Below are 19,668 nucleotides of genomic sequence, written 5' to 3' on the forward strand. Positions count from 1 at the left end.
CCAAGGCACAATGTGAAATGAAGGCACAACAAAAATTTACAGTTCCTGAAGTCCAAATACATGGAGAATGCAATGGAAACTAGCAGGCATTTTCCATGATTTACCCATATAATGTGGATGGAGCTAGACTTCGAAGGATTCCAACCTGTTCACTTGCCATGGAAGGGTGAATGAGTGAAGCAAGCAGAGTAGTAGTTAGTTGCCCACACCTACCCCCGCTACTAGTTTGGAATGTAAAGTGCCTTTAAAGAACACTTGCTTCCTAATCCTGTCACTGACAATGACGATGTAAAGGGATATTGTGAACATTTCTCAAAACCAAACTATCTACAGTTTTTCTACTAAGTGCTTTATAGTTATTATTGCATTTAATCAGCACAATACCTTAACAAGTAGTACTACTAGCATCCCATTTTACAAATGAAGTAATCAAGACTGAGAGATTATATTCTCCATAAAACCCCGGTAGTAAGTTATTTCAAAACTATGCTCTTAACTTCCACATTGTACTACTTCTTTCAAAAATTATTCCCCAAGCATATAGGTGACATGCAAATGAAATATAAATAAAAGTCCATAATTAGAAAAACAGAGCTCAAGGTGAGCTTATGGTAAAGAGAAGATTACAGCTGTGTACACTGATAAAAAGAAAGGATAGATAGGAATATGTTTACTATTTAAAAATATATCTGTTCTCTCAAACATGCTTATTTTCCTTGGCATGACTTAGGCAACATCAACAAATTATTTTATGATTAAATAAAGAAATAAGCCTTTATATTCTCAGTTCTTGATGCCAGTAATTTTCTTTTCTAATGATAGAAATATTTTTTTCTATAATTTGGACAGAGGAAGTTAAACAGAAATTAATCACCAAGTGCTCCACATGTGGAGTAGAGGGGGTTATTGGAAATTCAAAAGAGAAGATTCTGGTCTGTTGACCATCTTACGACAATTATCTTACGGATCCAAATGGAGATGTATGGTCTTTATACATAAGACAGAGAATGATACAGATTCAGTCATCAGTTATATAATACACGTTTTATGCGCCATGAGAGTGAAAGAAGAAAAACCACTCCAGCCAAGTTAGCCTGGAAAAGTGGGATGAAGGAAGGAAGTATAGAATGAAAAATCAGGTGAGTAGGATAATGAGGGACATTAGAGGCAGAGAGATTCACAGGAGGGATTCACACAAGAAAAGGAATGACTCTTGGTAAAAACATGGCAACAGACCCAAAATGGAGTTGTTTTTGCTAAGCCACACGTCACCAATGGAACCTTAATTACAGTTTCAGCTTTACTAGAAATGGAATCTTCAGAAATGGAATCTTCAACCAATCAGGAATCTCCTGGCCAGCACTAGTAGGCAATCTTCCTGATGGACCCCTGCCTTCCCCCATAAGGAAAGAAACCTACAACTCAACAACCTGCCATGTTGCCTAATACCACTTCCTTGTTCCTGCTTCCTGGTCCCTGTTGCCTGTAAAATCTCTCATGGAGTATAGCTCTTCCAAGCACTTTTCTATCTGCTACATTGGACACTGCCTGATTCATGAATTGCTGAATAAAGCCAATAAGATGTTTACTCAGTTGAATTTTGGTTGTTAGCACTGAAGACACAGAGTTGGGTTGAGACTCATGTCTCTGCCGAAGGGCCCCAGAATTCATGAATAGCATGTGGTATTCACTTCTTCGAAATTTTCATTCAGAACAATACTAAGTGCTAGACAAGAGAGATAGAAAGACACCATCTTCATCTTCATGGGGCTCTGATCCCAACGTAAAACAAAACAAAACAAGAAATTAAAGCAACATCTGTAATCGTGTAGCATGTCATTAAAATTCTGAACTTTAGAGCCACACTACTCAGGTTGAAGACCTTGGCTCTCTGCTCACTGGTGTATCTTTAACCTCTCTGAGTCTGTTTCTGCCACTATAAAGTCACTAATAACTGAAATGAGGATCAAAGTCGACAGCTTACAGAAAGCTTTCAGTAAAAACAAAAAAGACAGGTACATAGTTTTTAATATTAATATTTTAGAATGCCTTCATATAGAAGTGATTCTCATCCCAGTTATTGACATAGGTAACATGATTGTTTTAAAAGATGCCAATGCCTGGGCCCCAACCCACAAGAATTATATCAGTTAAGGGTATCTAGTGGTGGGACCTGATAATCAGGACTTTTGACAAGTTCCCCAGGTAATTCTCACATGTCTGCCTTTGGGTTGAACACACAGAAGGGATAAGGCAGCGGGGGCAGACAGCCAAGGTGGATGTGCTGGGACTGATGATTCCTGACCTGTACAGTAGGTATGAAGAGAGAAAAACTCTCTAAAAGCCTGATATATGAAGGGAGCCAGTTTAGATTTCTTAAGTCTAAGTCAACATGACTGTGTAGAAACTTTATTCAAACCAAAAGCCTGATTTAGAGCCCACCACGCATACATTGTACATCTGTTTTGTGAATGAGTAGCCTAAAGAAAAACCATCTTATCCTTGAGATATCAATCAACATTCCAACTCCCTGCATTCCTTTGTGATGAAACTTCTGACTCCTGCCTATATGCTCATCGGTAATCCATAATCTTTTGAGCTTTTACAAGATATAAAAGTATCTAACCCTGTAAAAACAAAAACAAAAACAAAAAAAACCTGTTCATTCTCCAGAGTATCTTCTTCCCTGTGACGGATATGTTTCCTGGGCAGCTATCCTAACTTGAGTTCAAATAAAACTTTCTTCCTTACTTTTAGAGATTCTGAAAAGTTTGCTCATTTTGTGCTAACAGGTATCAGAATCCAGCAGAAAAGATGGGAAGAGGACCAGGTGCACACCACATGTTGGAGAGGTCAAGAGCAATCCTCTGGGGACTTAAACATGGTTCCCCTTTATGATACATCTCAAACTCCTTGAGTTCTCCCCTTACAATCTCTTGTCTTTTTAACTGTAGGTTGAAAGAACAGTTAAACAACTGCAGTGGAAGGGACACGAATCAGCAGTAATACCTTTTGAGTGGTCCCATGTTCCCATTCACTCTGACCATGATCACTTCCTCCAATCTGGTCACTGGCATGTCAAAAAGAGTCCCTAATGTGGGGGTTACTGAGACATCCTTTTTAATATAGAATTGTCCTTAAAGAAAGGAAGAGAATGACTATGGTTGCAGCTGGCTATTACATATTTTCAGAGAAGCAATCAGGGTGAATGATCCTGATTGCTTAAAGACCCAGGCAAGTGTGTGGCCACTTACATCAGCCCCTATCGCCTGGCTTGCTAAAAATTTAATCAAATGCTCTTCATTTTCTCCACTGTAAATGAAAGGAAAGACATGATCTGCAGACCAAAATGACCAGAAACAACGAGCATGAGATCCCACTACTCACATTTTAAATTTCACCCTGATCAGCCTAGCCCAAAAGAAGAAGAGGAAGCACGTGTGCAGACTCCAGTAGTGACACATACCCCATTTGTATACCCTCTGTGCTGACAGGGGGCCTGAAACATTGATATGCAAGTCATTCTCCGGATGAGTCAGTTTTCTTCTCAAAGCAATTAGCAATTACCAGCATTTATTCAGTGAGCAGGATTCAGGCAGACAGACACTGACAGTCCGTCATTATCACAACAAAAGAACCACAGCTTTTATCCTCCCCAAAGGAAGTAAGACTTTAAGAACTCTAACTTTCGAGCTCTCGCTTTCTTCCGAGACCTATGATTTATTGCATCATCAACCTTAAAATAATATAAAGCTCAGTCATTTATTTATGAAGACCTGCTTATAGATAGATGCCCCTTCCAAGAATCACATGCCGCCCCAGAAAACTCTGAGACTATTAAATATAGATTTAATAGCTCAACCCACAGAGGGCGCCATCTCCACACTCATCACCATTGATTACCTTCTGAGCCCACCCTTTCTGCAAACCTCCTGCAGACTGCTTCCACTTTGTCACACTCTTAACAACACAGCTGCTCTTATAATGTAATCAAATCAATCATTATTTGCCACATTCCTATTATAAGACAGTACTAGACACTGTAGAAGCAAGAATGAGCAAATGATGCAGGTAGAGCCGCAGAGCCTAAGTAATGGAGCCAAAGCCAAACTGGAATGGAAAGCAATCCACTTCCAGCTCTTACTGGATGCACAATTTTGAGCAAACCATTTACCACTCTGAACTTTAGTATAGTTTCCTCATTTATCAGAAGGATAAAACCTACCTTACATAAAAGAGATAGTTTATATAAAGCACATTGCCTTACACACAATATGTAGGCAACATATATTAGTGTCAGAAGTTACCAGCTTGTCCCAGCTTTTACCAGCTGGTAAGTATAAATATTCTGATAATCAGCTCTACCCCCTAAGTCTTAGCCTGCACCCCCCAGTCCATCATGGCTGAGAGTTCAGCCCTTTCCATTAATTACTTCTCTATTCCCTCAGAAGTTTTGAGTGGAGTGGAGGTGATGGAATTCCTTGCAGCCCTCACCCACAGAACTTCAGACAACAAGGCTAGAATTCCAGCCCTATTGTCTGACATTCCATACTCTTGGGCTGCAGCACTACAAAGCATTCCCAGTCTACAAGCCTCCATTATTGCTTTGTCTTGGACCTCTCATGACCAAATTCCCATGTAGACCTGTAGTGCTATGGATTTCTTTTTCCCAGGATACTTGGGCACTTGAATTGCAGAGAAAATGCAAAAAGCCTAATCCTCACTCACTCTGAACCAGGAATCTGGGACCATGCATAGGTCATTTATTCAGGCTTGTTTCTACAGTATCTAATTTTGGCTTATTTCTATGCTACACTCAAGTGCTATAATTTCTCATCTGGATTCCATATCTCTCATGAAGGCATTTTCAAGTGGAGATAGTAGCTCAAACTGATGCTTCTTTGAGGGGACAGGTGCTAGAAACTCCTATTCCACTGTCTTGCTAATGTCTTTCCCATTGTCTGAACTTTGATAGGAATTTCATTAAACTTGTGTATCAGAGGACCTGGGTGGCTCAGTGGGTTAAGTGTTTGCCTTTGGCTGTCATGATCCCAGGGTCCTGGGATCAAGTCCTGCATTGGGCTTCCTGCTCAGCAGTGAGCTTGCTTCTCCCTTTCCCCCTCTCTTTGTGTGTGTGTGTGCACTCTCTCTCCTAAATAAATAAATAAAATCTTTTAAAACACCTATCAATTTGGGGAGAATTGACATCTTTACTGTGTTGAGACTTCTAACTTCTGAATAAGGTATGTCTCTCCAGTTATTTAGATTTATTTATTCAATACATTTAATTTAATGTATTTATTCAATACATTTGGTTTCTTTCTTCAATATTTTGTAGTTTATAGCATAGAAATCCTATATATTTTTGTCAGATTAACACCTAAGTATTGCACTTTTTTGAGTGATTCTAGATGGTATTCTATTTTTAATTTTAGTATCCATTGCAAATATATGGAAATACAACAGATTTTTGCGTGTGTGCATTTACCCTAAGTCCTGTGATTTTGCTGAACTCCCTTATTAGTTCCAGGAGGTTTCTGTTTGCTTTTTTGGCTTTTTATTTTTTTAAGATTCCTTGGGACTTTCTACACAAACAATCATATCATCTGCAAACAGGGGAAGTAGTATTTTTCCCTTGTGATCTGTATGACTTTTATTTCTTTCTCTTGTCTGATTGCACTGGCTAGAACTTCCAGATTCATGATGAATAAGAGTGGTGAAAGTGAACATCTTTGTCTTTTTCCCAGTCTTGGATGGAAAGCACTCAGTGTTTCACAGTATAATGTTAGCTATAGTTTTTTGGTATATATGCTTTAACAAGTTGAGAAAGTTCCCACCTATTCTTTAATTTTTTGAGAATTTTATTATAAATAGATGTTGAATTTGTCAAATGAACTTTCTGTATCAATTAATATAATCATGTGATTCTCCTTTAGCTTGTTGGTATGGTAAATATCTTGACTGATTTAAATGTTGAATCAGCCTTGCATTCCCAGAATAAACTCCACTTGGTCATAGTACATACTTATTTTTATATATTGCTGAGCTTTATTATTTTAAGAATTTTTGGATCTATATTTATGAGGGACATTGGTCTGCTTTTTTTCTCCTGACTTTATCTGGTTTGGGTACCAGTGTAATAGTAGCTTCAGAGAGCAATCTGTCCCCTCCAACCTTTGGCCCTCTCTGCCAAACTTCTATTTTTATAGTTCCACAAGCCCTGTTACTCCTCTTGCTCATCTTGTGGTCCTGCAATCCATCAATTAGGTATGACCTCATCTCGACCCCAACTGTGGACCAGTTCTTTTTCATGTTTCTTTAAGTTCTGTTCAATTAGATAGTAACTTCAAATTTCCTAAACCTACTCTGCCCAGACTAGAGAATCTCCAGCCACAATAACAGAGTCTCATTTCTAACATAGCAAAAGAATTGGTCATTAATATATACATACACATGGCTGTATGTATATGCATATAAATGCCCCAGGTATGATACATGTTCAATAAAAGAAGTTAATATTTATTTTGGTTACTTTTTTACAGGAAGCCCAACTGCTTGTTTCATTAATACATCTTGTATTTTTCTGACTTCATGCTGTCCCTTTGTGTCTCACACTAGCATTTTTAGTTCCTCTCTCACTCTTGTTCCATCTCTATCTCAAGATTCAGTGCAAACTTCATCTCCCCCATGAAGCCCTTCTTGACCACTCCAGCACACAGTTCTCTCTTCTTCTTCTGCACTTTTTATAATTATTGTCTGTGATACACATCCAACAATGAATTTATTCTTCTCCAGGATAGGAGGTAAAAATTCATAAGAATGAATAAAAACTGTCTTCACTTGTATAAACCATTGGAAAGGGAAGTTTGAGTAAACCACCAGGAGCATCTTTTGAAGAGGTAAATGAATTGCACTTGAGTCTAGGAGGGCCTGATGACCTACTAGTAAGCATTCATTAACTGTTTCCATTTCCAGAAAAACTGAAGAAGTGTACTTTTTCCTATTTTTTCCAATAAAATACAACTAATATTGAAAACAGGAAAACAATAAAGTTAATAAAATTAAAAACTATCTGTGAAAAGATCCATAAAATTGACAAATGTCTAGCAAGATTAACAAAGGAAAAAAGAAAGGATATAGACTACCAATATCAGGAATAAAACAGGAGTTATCAGACCCTGCAGACATCAAAATATACTAAGGAGATATTATAAACAACACAAACAAATTTGCCAACATAGATAAAATGAACCAATTTCTTAAAAATCATAAACTAACACAACTTGTCCAATATGAAATAATTTGTATACCCTGTATTAAAGGAAATAGAATTTGTTATTTAAAAATTCCCCAAAAAAGATATCTTGAAGCCTAAATAGTTTCACTATAGAATTATACTAAACTTTTAGGGAATAATTAACACAAACTCTACATGATATCTTCCAGAAAATAGAAGAGAATATTTTCCAATTTGATTAGCTATTATTACTATAAATATAAGTTGATTAAATTGTCCAGTGCAAAGACAGAGCATCTAGTATGGAAAAAAATAGGATCCAAATTTTTGATATCTACAAGAGATTCACTTCGAGTTTAAGGATGTAGCTTTAGCAACATAGTTGAAAGTGAAGGGATGTAAAAAGATATTCCATGCAAGTGGTAACCAAAAGAAAGCATGTGTGGCTATACTTACATCAGACAAAATAGACTTTAAGTTAAAAACTGTCAAAAGAGACAAAGGCCAATATATAATGAAAAAAGGTCAACCCATCAAGAGGGTATAAAAATTGTAAATATATATGCCCCCCCAAATTGCTTTATAACAAAATGTCATAAACTGGGAGACTTACAAACAACAGAAATTTTTTTCCCACAGTTCTAGATGCCGAAAGTTAAAGTTCAGTGAATGAGCAGGATTCAGGTGAGAGTCCTCTTCCCAGGTGCAGACTCCTGACTTCTTGTTTTATCATCACAGAGTGGGAAGAGAGTGAGCTACCCTACTCTGGACTCTTCTTAGAAGAGCATTAATCCCACTCATGAGGGCTATCCATATTTATGACTTCATTACCTCCCAAGGATGCCACCTCCTGGTATCACCACATTGGGGATTAGATTTCAACTTATTGTGAAGGGGCACCAACATTCAGTCCTTAATAGTGATGTTATGTGGGACCCCATACATAGATAGGACATTCTGTGAGCCCCTAAATGATAGTGTTGGCTGAGAAACTATAGAAAGGCAAATCCTAAAATGGATGCTCTTTAATGGGTATTAACATTTATTACAAAGGTCAAATCTTCACATATTATGCCCACTTTTATGAGTAGATTCTCAAGTTTCTCCCCCAGACCTCCTTGTCCTTGATGTTCCTTGGGCCACTTCTCTCTCCACACAAAGTGGATGATCTGGTGCATTGCCTGAAGTTCACACTCTTGGGAGGTTTTCCGCTCACCAGTGGCTTTTAGAGTTGCCCATAAGTGAAGCTGTAAAGGTACTAACAGTCATTTCTGGCTTGAATTTACACATCAACTCAACTCATTAATGACCCGAGTGCTGGCATTTTTCTCCTCTACCTGACAGAGAACTCCCCCATGAGATCAAATGTGTGAACTGAATGCAATAGTGAGAAGTGGCTCAAGTATCACTTTTTCATGGAATTTCCTATTCTCTCTGGAGCTGCTAAAGCCGTCTTGCGTGTGCTGTTTCTATTTCACAATGAATTTCTTCTGCACTGCTCTTACTTACATCTATTAATACCTACCTCTTAATGTTTTGTTCTGGCTGCGAAGTTAGCTGATACTGCATGGTAGACACTCTGCCATAGTTAGTATCTACCAGAGCTAAATAGCATGCTTGGAGCTTTTTTTGTTTGTTTGTTTTTTTAATGGTGAGTCTTTCTGTTGCAAATGGCATGGCCTTGGTCCAGTGACTCTCATATTAGAGATTGTCAGACTCCATGTTCTTTCTTTCTGTATTGTATATATCTCTATTACCATGGGGTTTCTTGAGTCATAAGTCCAAGCAACAGAATTACTTATAGTGTGGCCTATTTCTGCTGCCGAAGCCATTCTTGTTCTGGGCCTCACTTGAAACTAGAGGTTTCCCATGTCAGAACAATCTTCCCAAGTATAGAATATTTTAAAACTGAAACAGGCCCACCAAGCATAATGCTTCTTTCTTATTGGTCAAGATACAGTAACTTGGTCTCTACTTTGAATGAGATGTCCTAGTTTTTCCCAGGCCACTGGACCCCTAAATCTCTCACATATTTTGCAGGCTCCCTAATCTTTGTAGGGTTTATGTCTCACTCTCTGGAGTTCTTGAGTCTAATCATAGCCTCCAGTGCACTTGCCACTTCTTGCTCATCAAGTTCTTATTGTTTATTACATGATATTATCAAAATAGTGGACCAATGTGATCATGTGATGTCCTGTTTAAATGGTCCACTCTCAGATAAGGGAGGAAAATGACTCAATTTTTGACTATTTTGTGACACATACCAGTGGAGTTAATATAGACCTGGGGCAAGACCATAAATGTGTGTGGTCATCTGTCACATATAAACATGAAATGCCTCTGATCCTCCTTCCTGATGGATAGTGAAAAGAGTTTACTCACCTCGTCAAAGTCCATGTACTTGAGGTTGTAATCTGCTCTAGTAAAGATACCACATCCAACATAGCAGCTACAATTGGGGTTATATTTTGGTTAAGTTTGCAAGAATCCACTATAATTTGTCATGATCCATCTTGGTTTGCCAGAGTCACAGACTGGTAAATTAGTATGAGTTGTACCACTACTCTTATATTCTTAAAGTTTTTTTAGGGTGGCACTAATCTTTGTCATTCCCTTTGGATGTGATACTGTTTTTTTATTTACTATCTTTCCTGAAGGAGGTAGCCTCATGGACTTTTATTTGGCCTCTCTCACTACAATAGAACCAACATGGGAGTTCTTCCGGCCACTAAGTATGGCCATTCCAATTATATATTCAGAAACCAAATTATATGGGCCTTTCATCACTTGACTTGTATATGTCTCTACCCTACTCTAACATATGCTATGATATTCGGGAGTGGTTCCTGGGAATCAGCAACAAATTAGACCATGTATCCAATTTCCCTTGAAAATATATGTACTGTATATTGTTGGCTTCCCATATATCTTGTCTCTAGGAAAACCATATTTTATTAGCGATCTTCAAAGATCCTTATGGCCAGCAGATTTCCAGGCTGTCACTCTGACCTTGCTGTCCATTACAGCAATTCTGACTACCTTGTTGATAACAGGTGCTGCCATCTGGTCTCAACTAGTCATTGGCCGTGGCCACTCTGGCTGAGAATGGGGAACAGAACCTCCTGGCGTAGGTGGCTCTCATTTAGCTGAGGAAAGTTTTCTGTAAATGAGGGATGCTGTTAGCTACAAAACCTCATTGCAACTAGGGAATGAGAACTTTGGCCAGATGAAAGCTCTGGGCAGGTATCCATGGCATCCACAACAATAACATTTGGCAGTAGGATAATAACTAAATATCCAGGCACCCTGTTTGCCTGGGAATTTTGTCCCTTCCCCTACACCTCCTGCCCTGGACAGAACTGTCAAGACAAACCTAGTGCAGACTTCAGTGTTGGTAGAGTGTTTATGACTTCCTAAAAAATGTGACTAGAAAAATTAACCAGCATCATGGAACTATCTATAAATACAAGTTTGTTTGTTTGTTTGTTTGTTTGTTTGTTTGTTTGTTTGTTTAAGAGAAAAGATGGATATAATGTTCAGATTTATAAGGGTCAGGATGTCTGAAAAGTCTATGCTTATCAGTACATTGGAATGTCAACCCACACTCACTATCTCTATCCTGTGACTTGGCCACACCCTTGGTCAGTCTGACACCTCAAGGGCAGCTCATAAATCGAAGAATATGAAGCCTAAATTATCTTTGCTTTATGATACTTGATCCTTGAAAGTGACTTTGTAAGGCTTTGTCCTTAAATGCAGATATTATTAAAACCTGATCTGATTATTAAAATACTGTACCTGTAACACCTATGTACATGTGCTTTTAAAAGCTAAGACTTTTCATTTATCTTTCTTATGGTAAACATATTTGGATGAAATTAAACTCAAGTCACATAGTATGGCAAAGAACTTTCATGCTTGTGGTTAAAACTTGGAAACCCTAGAATTTCTGGGAGAAATTGATGGTTCAGGGGGACTATGCAGGGTATTTGAAATGAAGGTTTGCTATAGACAGAACAATGGCCATCTCCTAATCACTGGAAGCTGTGTATAGGCTACAAAGGGGAATTAAGGTTGCAGATTGAAGTTAGGTTGCTAATCAGCTGACATTAAAACAGAGACAGTGACCTGGATTCATCAAATGGGCCCAGTGTAATCACCAGGTCCTTAAAGGAAGGAAGGCATGACTAGAAAGAAGGGTGCACAGAAATACAGTATCACTGACTTTCAAGATGGGGACAGGGAGCCAAGCAGCAAAGGAGAGAGAAGGAAATGTATTCTCCCCTGGAGCCTCCAGAAGGAACATAATCCTGCCAACACCTTGATTTTAGCCCAAGAAAGCCATTGTCAGACTTTGGACCTTCAGAACTATAGAAAAAAACAAAAACAAAAACAAAAACAAACCCACGTTCCTTCTTCAATCTGCTAAATTTGTAGTAATTCATTACAGCAGTGAGAGAAAACTCATATGAGATTGTTGTAGGAAGCAGGAATATACTGTTATCAGTGCTAAGAGTCATGCCTTTTGCTGATCCCTTTGGTTTAGAATAATTTTTCCTGCTTCTATGTGGAAGCCCAGACATAATGGGTGGTGGCTGTATGGAGGAAAAGAGAGGGTAGGGCTCAACATGAAAAGTGGTAACTGGGAGAGAGAGAAAAAAAATAACCTTTTATTTGTTTGTGTAGACAGCAATCAAGGATGTGTGAATCAAGTTCAAATGCAGGCTAACTTCCTCTCATCAGTGATCCAAAATAAAGGCAATTTATTACGCTCTTTCTACATTTTTTCTGTTCATTCTTCACACAGAAACAGCTTATGCTTTTTAAGAAACATATGTGCCACAGGTCTTAATGTTATGATCTGCAACTTTTTCTAATTTTCTAAACAAAATGTGGGTGCCTAGAAATGATAAGGGGTACATAATGTGCAAGTCGAGTTTTATGAAGACCAACAATTTTGATAAATATATCTTTTTACTAAAAAGTCTGTAAGGTGAGGACCACCGAAGAAGAGCCCATCAGTTATTATTGAAATAGATTTCCCAACATAATTAAATGCTGTATTTAAAAACAAAAACATCAAGTCTAGATCAGCTATTCTTTTGATGGCCACCAGAGAGCACTGCAACCTTTGTAGAAGCTAAAAGCCCAGCCAGCAAATTCTTCCCAGGGAGTTTGTTCTTGAAGAAAGCAACACTGTGCAGGGCAGAAAACGAACACCAGGAATAGATTTCCATTTTTTTCCATATCATTTTACTAGATATGTTTTCTCTTGTTTTTATTTGTATCTTACAAGGCAATCTCAAAAAACATAAAGCAGAAGAAATGAGCCATGCCTCTTTTTTTCAGTTCAAAGAGGACAGGTGACAGAGAATGAAAGCACAAGGAAATTGAAGATATCACTCCCACATTGTCATCTTGCCCCAAACACCATGCAGTGCTAAATGTCATATCCCCATCATGCAAGGACATTAAATTCTATGGTGATTACAGATCCTGGTGTTTATTTCAGGATGCTAAATGTCTCTATGGAGCATGCTTCCTCCCCTTTGGACTCAATATAAAGAAATATTGGTATAGAACAGTGAGATCTCACGGGAAGAGATCTGGAAGGACTTTTCTGAATGTAGAATCATGTTTAATGTTTTCCGTGGTCTGTGGTAGTACGGGGAAGAGTAAAAATGTGCAGAGGAAGCAAGGAAATTGCTTCCTGTCTCACAACATAGAAAAATGTGGAGCTGTTCGGTATCTTGTTCACAGAGAGGTGCGGCTTTCAGGGAAGGTAAGAATTATTCCTCCTCCTTAATCCATTCCCTATGGACTGTTAAGATCTAGTTTCAGGGGCTTTCCTTCTTAATTACAAATTACAAAACCCTGACATTTCTAGGACTGTCACCTGACATTTCTAGGACTCGATTTCTCTTGTGAGATAAGTACACACAAAATTGGAAGGAAAATAAAATGGGAAATCTCAAATACCCTATTTTATTAGACTGAAGAAGAGATATATTCTAAAACTAAACAGAAGTTATTGGTTATTTTATTATATATTTTTATTATATTATTGGAAAGGTATCCTCTGTACTTATATTACTCACTTAAACATTCTGTGTGGCTAAATACCAAAATACTACCTTTCAAGGAGACTATTTTAAAAGGGGTGTGTGCCCATGTACTTAAATATAGCTGGGATTTGTCTGGTACCTCTCCTTAAGAGACTTAAAGCATATTTTCTTTTGATCTCTCAGTTCTATGATATTGTTTGTCACTTCAAGTCTATCTGAGGAAGCTACCATAATTACAGGAGAAGAAATTGGGAGAGGAAGGTGGAGGGACTAACGCCTGGTCACTAGGCTCTGTCTCTGACATCTCCCGACATGCTTTTAAAAGAAAACAAGTGAATTCCATTTCTTCTAACTACTTCTTCCATCCAAGGATCTCTAAGAAGCAGTGAAATTTCCAGAAGAAAGGAAAGGAAGCAGAGTGACTAGGTCACATGTCGATCCAGTCAGCTCAGCAGCCAGTGGCTGCAGGAGGGACAGTCACCCTTCAGCCCTGAGAAAAAGAGGAATTGAATGGTCCCACAGGTTTCCAGTGGATGACTTCACAAAAGCCACCATGGCCGTGGATATGTTTAGCGCAATGCACACATACCAAACGTCACAGGGCTGGGACCCCACAGTGACTGGGCAAGGTAAAGGGAGAGAGGAGTGGGAGGAGCTTATTTCCTCCCTGGTGAGAAAAGAGGAATGATAGTCCACAATCATCCCTGCAAAGACCACTAAGAGGGAAGGAGAGAAGCCTGAACACACAGATTTGCAAACTACAAAGTGCTACATAAATATAAGGCTTGGGTTTCACATTGAAATCTGACTCCACACACAATCTTTCTTAGGCTTCCTGGAGTCTTTGAAGTAGTATGCTTTATGATTCTTCCTAGATCTTTGATGCTACACAGAGATTAGAACTAAGAATTATTAAAAGCAGTATATGCCCATCAAATGTGGGACCATTCAATTCAGTGTATGCTGCAATGAACCAGCCATGGAGGTATCCTATCGGGCACTAGTCTGGGTCTGCAGGCTAACAACAGAGATAAGTAGTCTTCCTTACAAACTCAAAGAGGAGTCCCATCCAGATCCTAATCCACAGCAGGTGCCCCAGGGTTGGATCTGATTATGCTCAGATTATCTGCTTCCTGAGCAGCCATGGTTCTGGGTCATTCCCCAGCCCTCAGACACTATGTCTACAGGAGTGGGTAACAGAGTCACCCTTTAGACCGCATGAAAGTACCCAAAATCCATTTCAGAGATGACCCAATTCCCAAGAATAAAATGGAAGTAATCTAGTTTTCCCAATATCCTTTGAACCAGAAAAATGGCAGGGTTATTCCTAAATTGAGTATCATGGAAAGTGTCACCCACTCTGTCACTTCCTACTGCCCCTCCCAACCCCAATTCCTCTCAGTGGCCACAGCTGAAGCTGCCTCACAGAGGCAGCCCCCTACTTCCTAACACAAAGTAATGCAGAATGGAAAGCATTTACAGAAAGGTCTTGACACCAATAGGCAGGCAAGCTTGGTCTAAAAGAGTGGGTGCAAGATTGGGCAGTTTGGTCTTTCACTGGGGGAGCTTCTGCAGAGTAAGTGCTTTAACAAAGCCAAAGCTTCTGGATTGACTAGACCTTGACAAATAACTGAAAGGTTTGATTCCATAATCTCTTGGACCTAATCTGCCTTTAAGTTTGAGTGCTCCTAAAGGAATTTACACTAAGTGGCCAGTTAAGTGTGCATTAATGAGAAGCCAAAGCAAAGCATGGAAGTGTATTCTCGAGCCCTGGCCAAAAGCTTCTGGAGCACTTCAATTTAAAAAAAATGGTTTCGGAGTTTCTAGATTGGTATCTCAAGCAAAGGGAAAAGAAGGTGAAAGAAAACTTTGCCATACAATTATCTCCTCCACTCATACTTCTCATTCCCTCGAATTTTGTTTACATTGTGAAGAGATTAAAGCACTGGCTGCTCAAAGCAGAAGCTTCAAGATCCTATCTGAGGACTCCCATGGTCACCGTTGCCAACAGTAAATTCACCATAAGCCAGGCCCCTGAGTCTGGGAAGCCATTCTATGTGGGGCAGGCACTCCTAAATGTCTGCTGGGCCATACTGCCTGACACGTTCTCTTATTTTATTTATTTTTTAAGATTTTATTTATTTATTCATGAGAGACACAGAGAGAGAGAAGCAGAGACATAAGCAGAGGGAGAGGCAGGCTCCTTAGAGAGCCCCATGTGGAGCTCAATACCAGGACCCGAGAGCACCACATGAGCCCAAGGCAGATGCTCAACCACTGAGCCACCCAGGTGTCCCACGCCCTCTTATTTTACAGAAGCTTCTAGAACTCTAACTTGTTTCCTGCGGTTTTTCTTTCTTCTTTCTTAATACTGAGGTTGTTTTTGTTTACAAAGTATTAACACTTCTGAGTAAAACTTGGGGAAACATTCAAGGACTCTTTCCATTTGGTTTGCAGATAAAATTCAGAGGGTTATTTCCATTTGAATGTCAAGCCACAGGTTCACTCTCTGAAACATACCCCGTGTGCGTTTTTGGCTGACAATTTGCTAGGGGTAAGGGCAAAATGGGTTTTTGGTGGGTTGTGGTTATTCGTAGGATGAAAAATATTTGTGGTGATTAATAAGGGAAGATATTACTTCTCTAATAACTTCATATTACTTCATAACTACTTCTCTATTAACAGCAGACCCCAAAATTTCTATCAGACCCCAGATAAAAGACTATCTTCACTGTGTTTCATTTGGTTTAGGGTTTGTGGGCATAAATGCCATAAGGCTTAAAAAGTTTATTTACTTGAAAAAATAACCTAAGGTGAAAGTCCTTTTCTGGTTAAGCGAGTGACACAACTCTAAGCACTCTGGGTTGAGAAAGAGAGGGAGCGAGAGGGAAAGAGAAGCTAGAAATTGAACCATTATTAATACATGCCTCCACATTTATCCCACAAGTTATCCTGAGCATTCCTCATACATCATAGTGCAGCATAAAAGCTCCACTGAATCAACAGTATTCCTATTTTCTCAAGCAAAAAAGTATATACTTGGAGAATATATATTGAGCAAAACATATAATTACTTTACCATCTTTTAAAACACTAGTAATTTGACCTTCTATAAATATACTTAAATAACAAACATATTATAGATAGCTATTCACATAGGACACAAAGTGACACGTAAATATACAAAAATAAAACAATCATATTGTAAGTCTCTTGTTGCTTTTGTGGGGTTTTTTGGAGTAAAGATATCAATCAAACCCATTCAGACACCAGAATTATCTTGTCCATCTTGATCTTGGGGAAACAATATAAATTGACACTGTGTATTGGCATCACACCCAGAGACAAAAGCAAGAAACATTCCTTGCTGGACTTACTTCTATCTCCTGCAATGGCTTAGAGAAGCTAGGAGGGAGTAGAGGTCTCTAAGTGTGATGACATAGATCTCTTTAGCTGTTCTGTGGAAAGGAAACTAATCAGATCGCTTACTCCCAACCCCAACCCCACCCCCACCTCCACCCCACACCTGGGTAAAGTGTGGAAACATCAAGCCGTTTTTTGAGGGAGTGTTTAACAGAACATGCCACCTCCTTGGGCTATCCCACACACCAATCACTGTGAAGTATTTCTCAGCTCATGGAAAAGGCACCACCATTCCAGACCAAAGGTGAGAGATTTTGGTTCTGTAATACCACATTTGTTCCCTTCCAGTTTCTGCTGTAAAACACATTCCTCCACTCAAAGAAATGATTTGAAGAATTCAACTACCCAACCTGGTGGAATCTGTAGATTCTTCTTTTGGAAAAGAGAACATTTCTCTGAATAATTATCCCTGGTAAAACATGATCTTTGTCCATAGAACACTGTGATTCTCTTTAGAGCAAGGAACCTACACTTCTCACATCTCACTTAGAGCCCAGCATAACCATGAGCTCCGAGTAGAAACACGATGTTTGTTCAACTGGACTCAATCCCTCCAGTCTCAGTGTAAGCACTACAACCAGAATGAAGAGTCCTGTTGCTGTCAGAGTGGGTCCTCACTTTAGTCACATCTTTAGAGAAGGAGCCAATGCTTGAATAACTGGTTTCAGTTTTCCTTTTAAGGAAAGCTCTTATAACATCTCCAATAGTTGCTTGGGGTAATATAAGGGAAGAAAATGCTGGCTTGTTCTCAAATAGAATTTTCAACACAGGCAGAGGAAGGTGGTTTCTCAAGTCCCTCGGGGGTGCCTTCATGGGCAGACATGGGGGCTCGCTGCTGCTGATAGATATCCTGGATCAGCAGGGTGTTCATCACCTTCCACTCCCTGTATTTTCTGGCAGTCAGCTTCGGATCATCCAGCAACTGGTTAATCATGGCCAGGTCATGTTCTTTACACTGCCCAAGTAGAAGATAAGGGGGGGGGGGGGTCAATAAGATGCAGTGAGTATCTTAATTTCAATAAATCCTCTTCAGCCCTTTTCAAATACACATATACATTCATCATAACATTATCAAAGTGTTTTTACACATTACTATTCTAATCCCTAAGCAAGCCTAAGAGATATGGCAGGACATCCATTTGTATATATTTGCCAAAAAGAAGTTAAGTATCCTACCCAAAGGCTATTGGAAGAACTAGACATCTAGCCAGGATCTCCCATGTGGCTTTTTCCAGATCAATTCTCATTCCATACCTCAGTAATATTTCTATCTCCAAGTGAGCATCATTCCATCTAAAGCTTATAATTGTATCATGTCATTGACCACCCAAACTTCACTATGAGTAAAATTGGGACACAGTACTTTCCCTAAGACATCAGATAATCCAACATATGTCTCTATTTTTATTAAATTATCTTGATTTTTTAATAACTCACACACATGTATTTAATTAACATATACCAAATTAATATATAGGCTATCTTTTTATTCAAAGACTACTACCCTTCCATCAAAACAGTATGTGTTCCAATGACACTAATAGAGCAAACAAATCTATTCATATTATTTTACCCCACCTCCTCTGTAACCAATAACAAACATTTCTGAAACGTCTGGCTCAGGTTAAGGGAATGTTCTATAATCAAAGAATGGGCTAAAAAATGAGATGTAAGAGCCTCCACAATCCAAAATCATCCAGTCCTGATAACTTTATCTCAAATCTACTCTTGTCCCTCTGACCATAATCCTAACTTTGGCTACAAAATGCAGTTCATCACATTTGATATGTCGCTGCTCCAATCCTCACTTTAAACCCCCCTCTGCACAGCAATGCAGGGCATCCACCTAAAAGGCTAAGTCCTCATAATGGCTCCCCTTCACATCAGAGGTTCTCCAGATTTGTGCTCCATTTTCTAACTTAACTTCCTCCTTACTTCCTGTTCAAACAGTGTTGGTGTGCATTTTCCCCACACAGAATCAGTTCACATTCCATGATACTGTGCCACATGGAGGACCTTCTTCATCTCTCTTCTGGTAAACTCTACTTCCTTGAGTTGCTTTCACATGGAACACTTGCCAATCTTTTTGTACCAGATTTTACCACAACTTATAAATCTATACTCACTTCAGGCATCATATTCTCTAGAAAACGTTGTCTGAACCCCTAAATTGAACTGAAAGGCTTTTTTTTTTTTATGCTCTCGTGCCTTCCAATCCTTAGAACTTACCATGTTGTCCTTAGATGTTCCTGGATCTGCATGCCACCTATTCTAAAGCTTCTTAAGGAAGGTGACAGAAAGCATTTTATTCATCCCTGTATTCCTTGCTCCTAACACACTGCTGAGGGCCAGGGAGACATTCAATACATGTTTGTTATTGAACCAGTCTTTCTGTCTATCCCCAGGCCAGCATGTGTATAGCTAAAAATTCACAACCAGGCTCACTGGTTGCAGTTCAAATTCATGACCACAGCCATTGAGTGGCTTTTACTACTACCCAGTACTCATATTTTCCCACCCCTTTTCTCTCCCAATCTCCCAAATTACTATTTCAACACTTTTCATCCCTACTCAACCTCCTCCCCCATCCTCCCTTAAAGTTCATGACCCTGGGGCACCTGGGTGGCTCAGTGGTTGAGCGTCTGTCTTTGGCTCAGGGCATGAGTCCGGGGTCCTGGGATCGAGTTCCTTGTAGGGCTCCCACAGTGAACCTGCTTCTCCCTCTGCCTCCATCTCTGCCTCTCTCCCTCTGTGTCTCTCATGAATAAATAAATAAAATCTTTTAAAAAAAAACATTAAAAATAAAAAAGTAAAGTTCATGACCTTGTTCTCTATTTTTGTTTTTTGAGGAAATGGAAAAAATGAGAACATTTCTCTCAAATTCCTACTGCCCACTACCTACATCAATACAGGTATAACCCAGACTTCCTTCCTGTTCTTTTG

The 19,668-nt window shown here is 39.1% G+C and overlaps 2 protein-coding genes across 2 annotated transcripts in view; one reads left to right on the plus strand and one right to left on the minus strand.

The window, feature by feature from the left end:
• The window catches only part of OPRM1 (opioid receptor mu 1), an 84,124-nt gene extending 81,245 nt beyond the window's left edge, over nucleotides 1–2,879 (plus strand). The window contains exon 4 of the mRNA XM_049114203.1: nucleotides 2,793–2,879. Coding sequence (XP_048970160.1) covers nucleotides 2,793–2,879 — 87 coding nt within the window. The remainder of the gene's footprint in view (nucleotides 1–2,792) is intronic.
• A 9,588-nt stretch (nucleotides 2,880–12,467) lies between these two features.
• Nucleotides 12,468–19,668, minus strand: part of IPCEF1 (interaction protein for cytohesin exchange factors 1) — a 119,566-nt gene continuing 112,365 nt past the window's right edge. The window contains exon 13 of the mRNA XM_049114575.1: nucleotides 12,468–17,680. Within this exon, the coding sequence (XP_048970532.1) occupies nucleotides 17,474–17,680 (207 nt within the window). The 3' untranslated portion in view covers nucleotides 12,468–17,473. The remainder of the gene's footprint in view (nucleotides 17,681–19,668) is intronic.

This window comes from Canis lupus, chromosome 1 (assembly GCF_003254725.2).
Source record: "Canis lupus dingo isolate Sandy chromosome 1, ASM325472v2, whole genome shotgun sequence".
NCBI classification, from domain to species: Eukaryota; Metazoa; Chordata; class Mammalia; order Carnivora; family Canidae; genus Canis; species Canis lupus.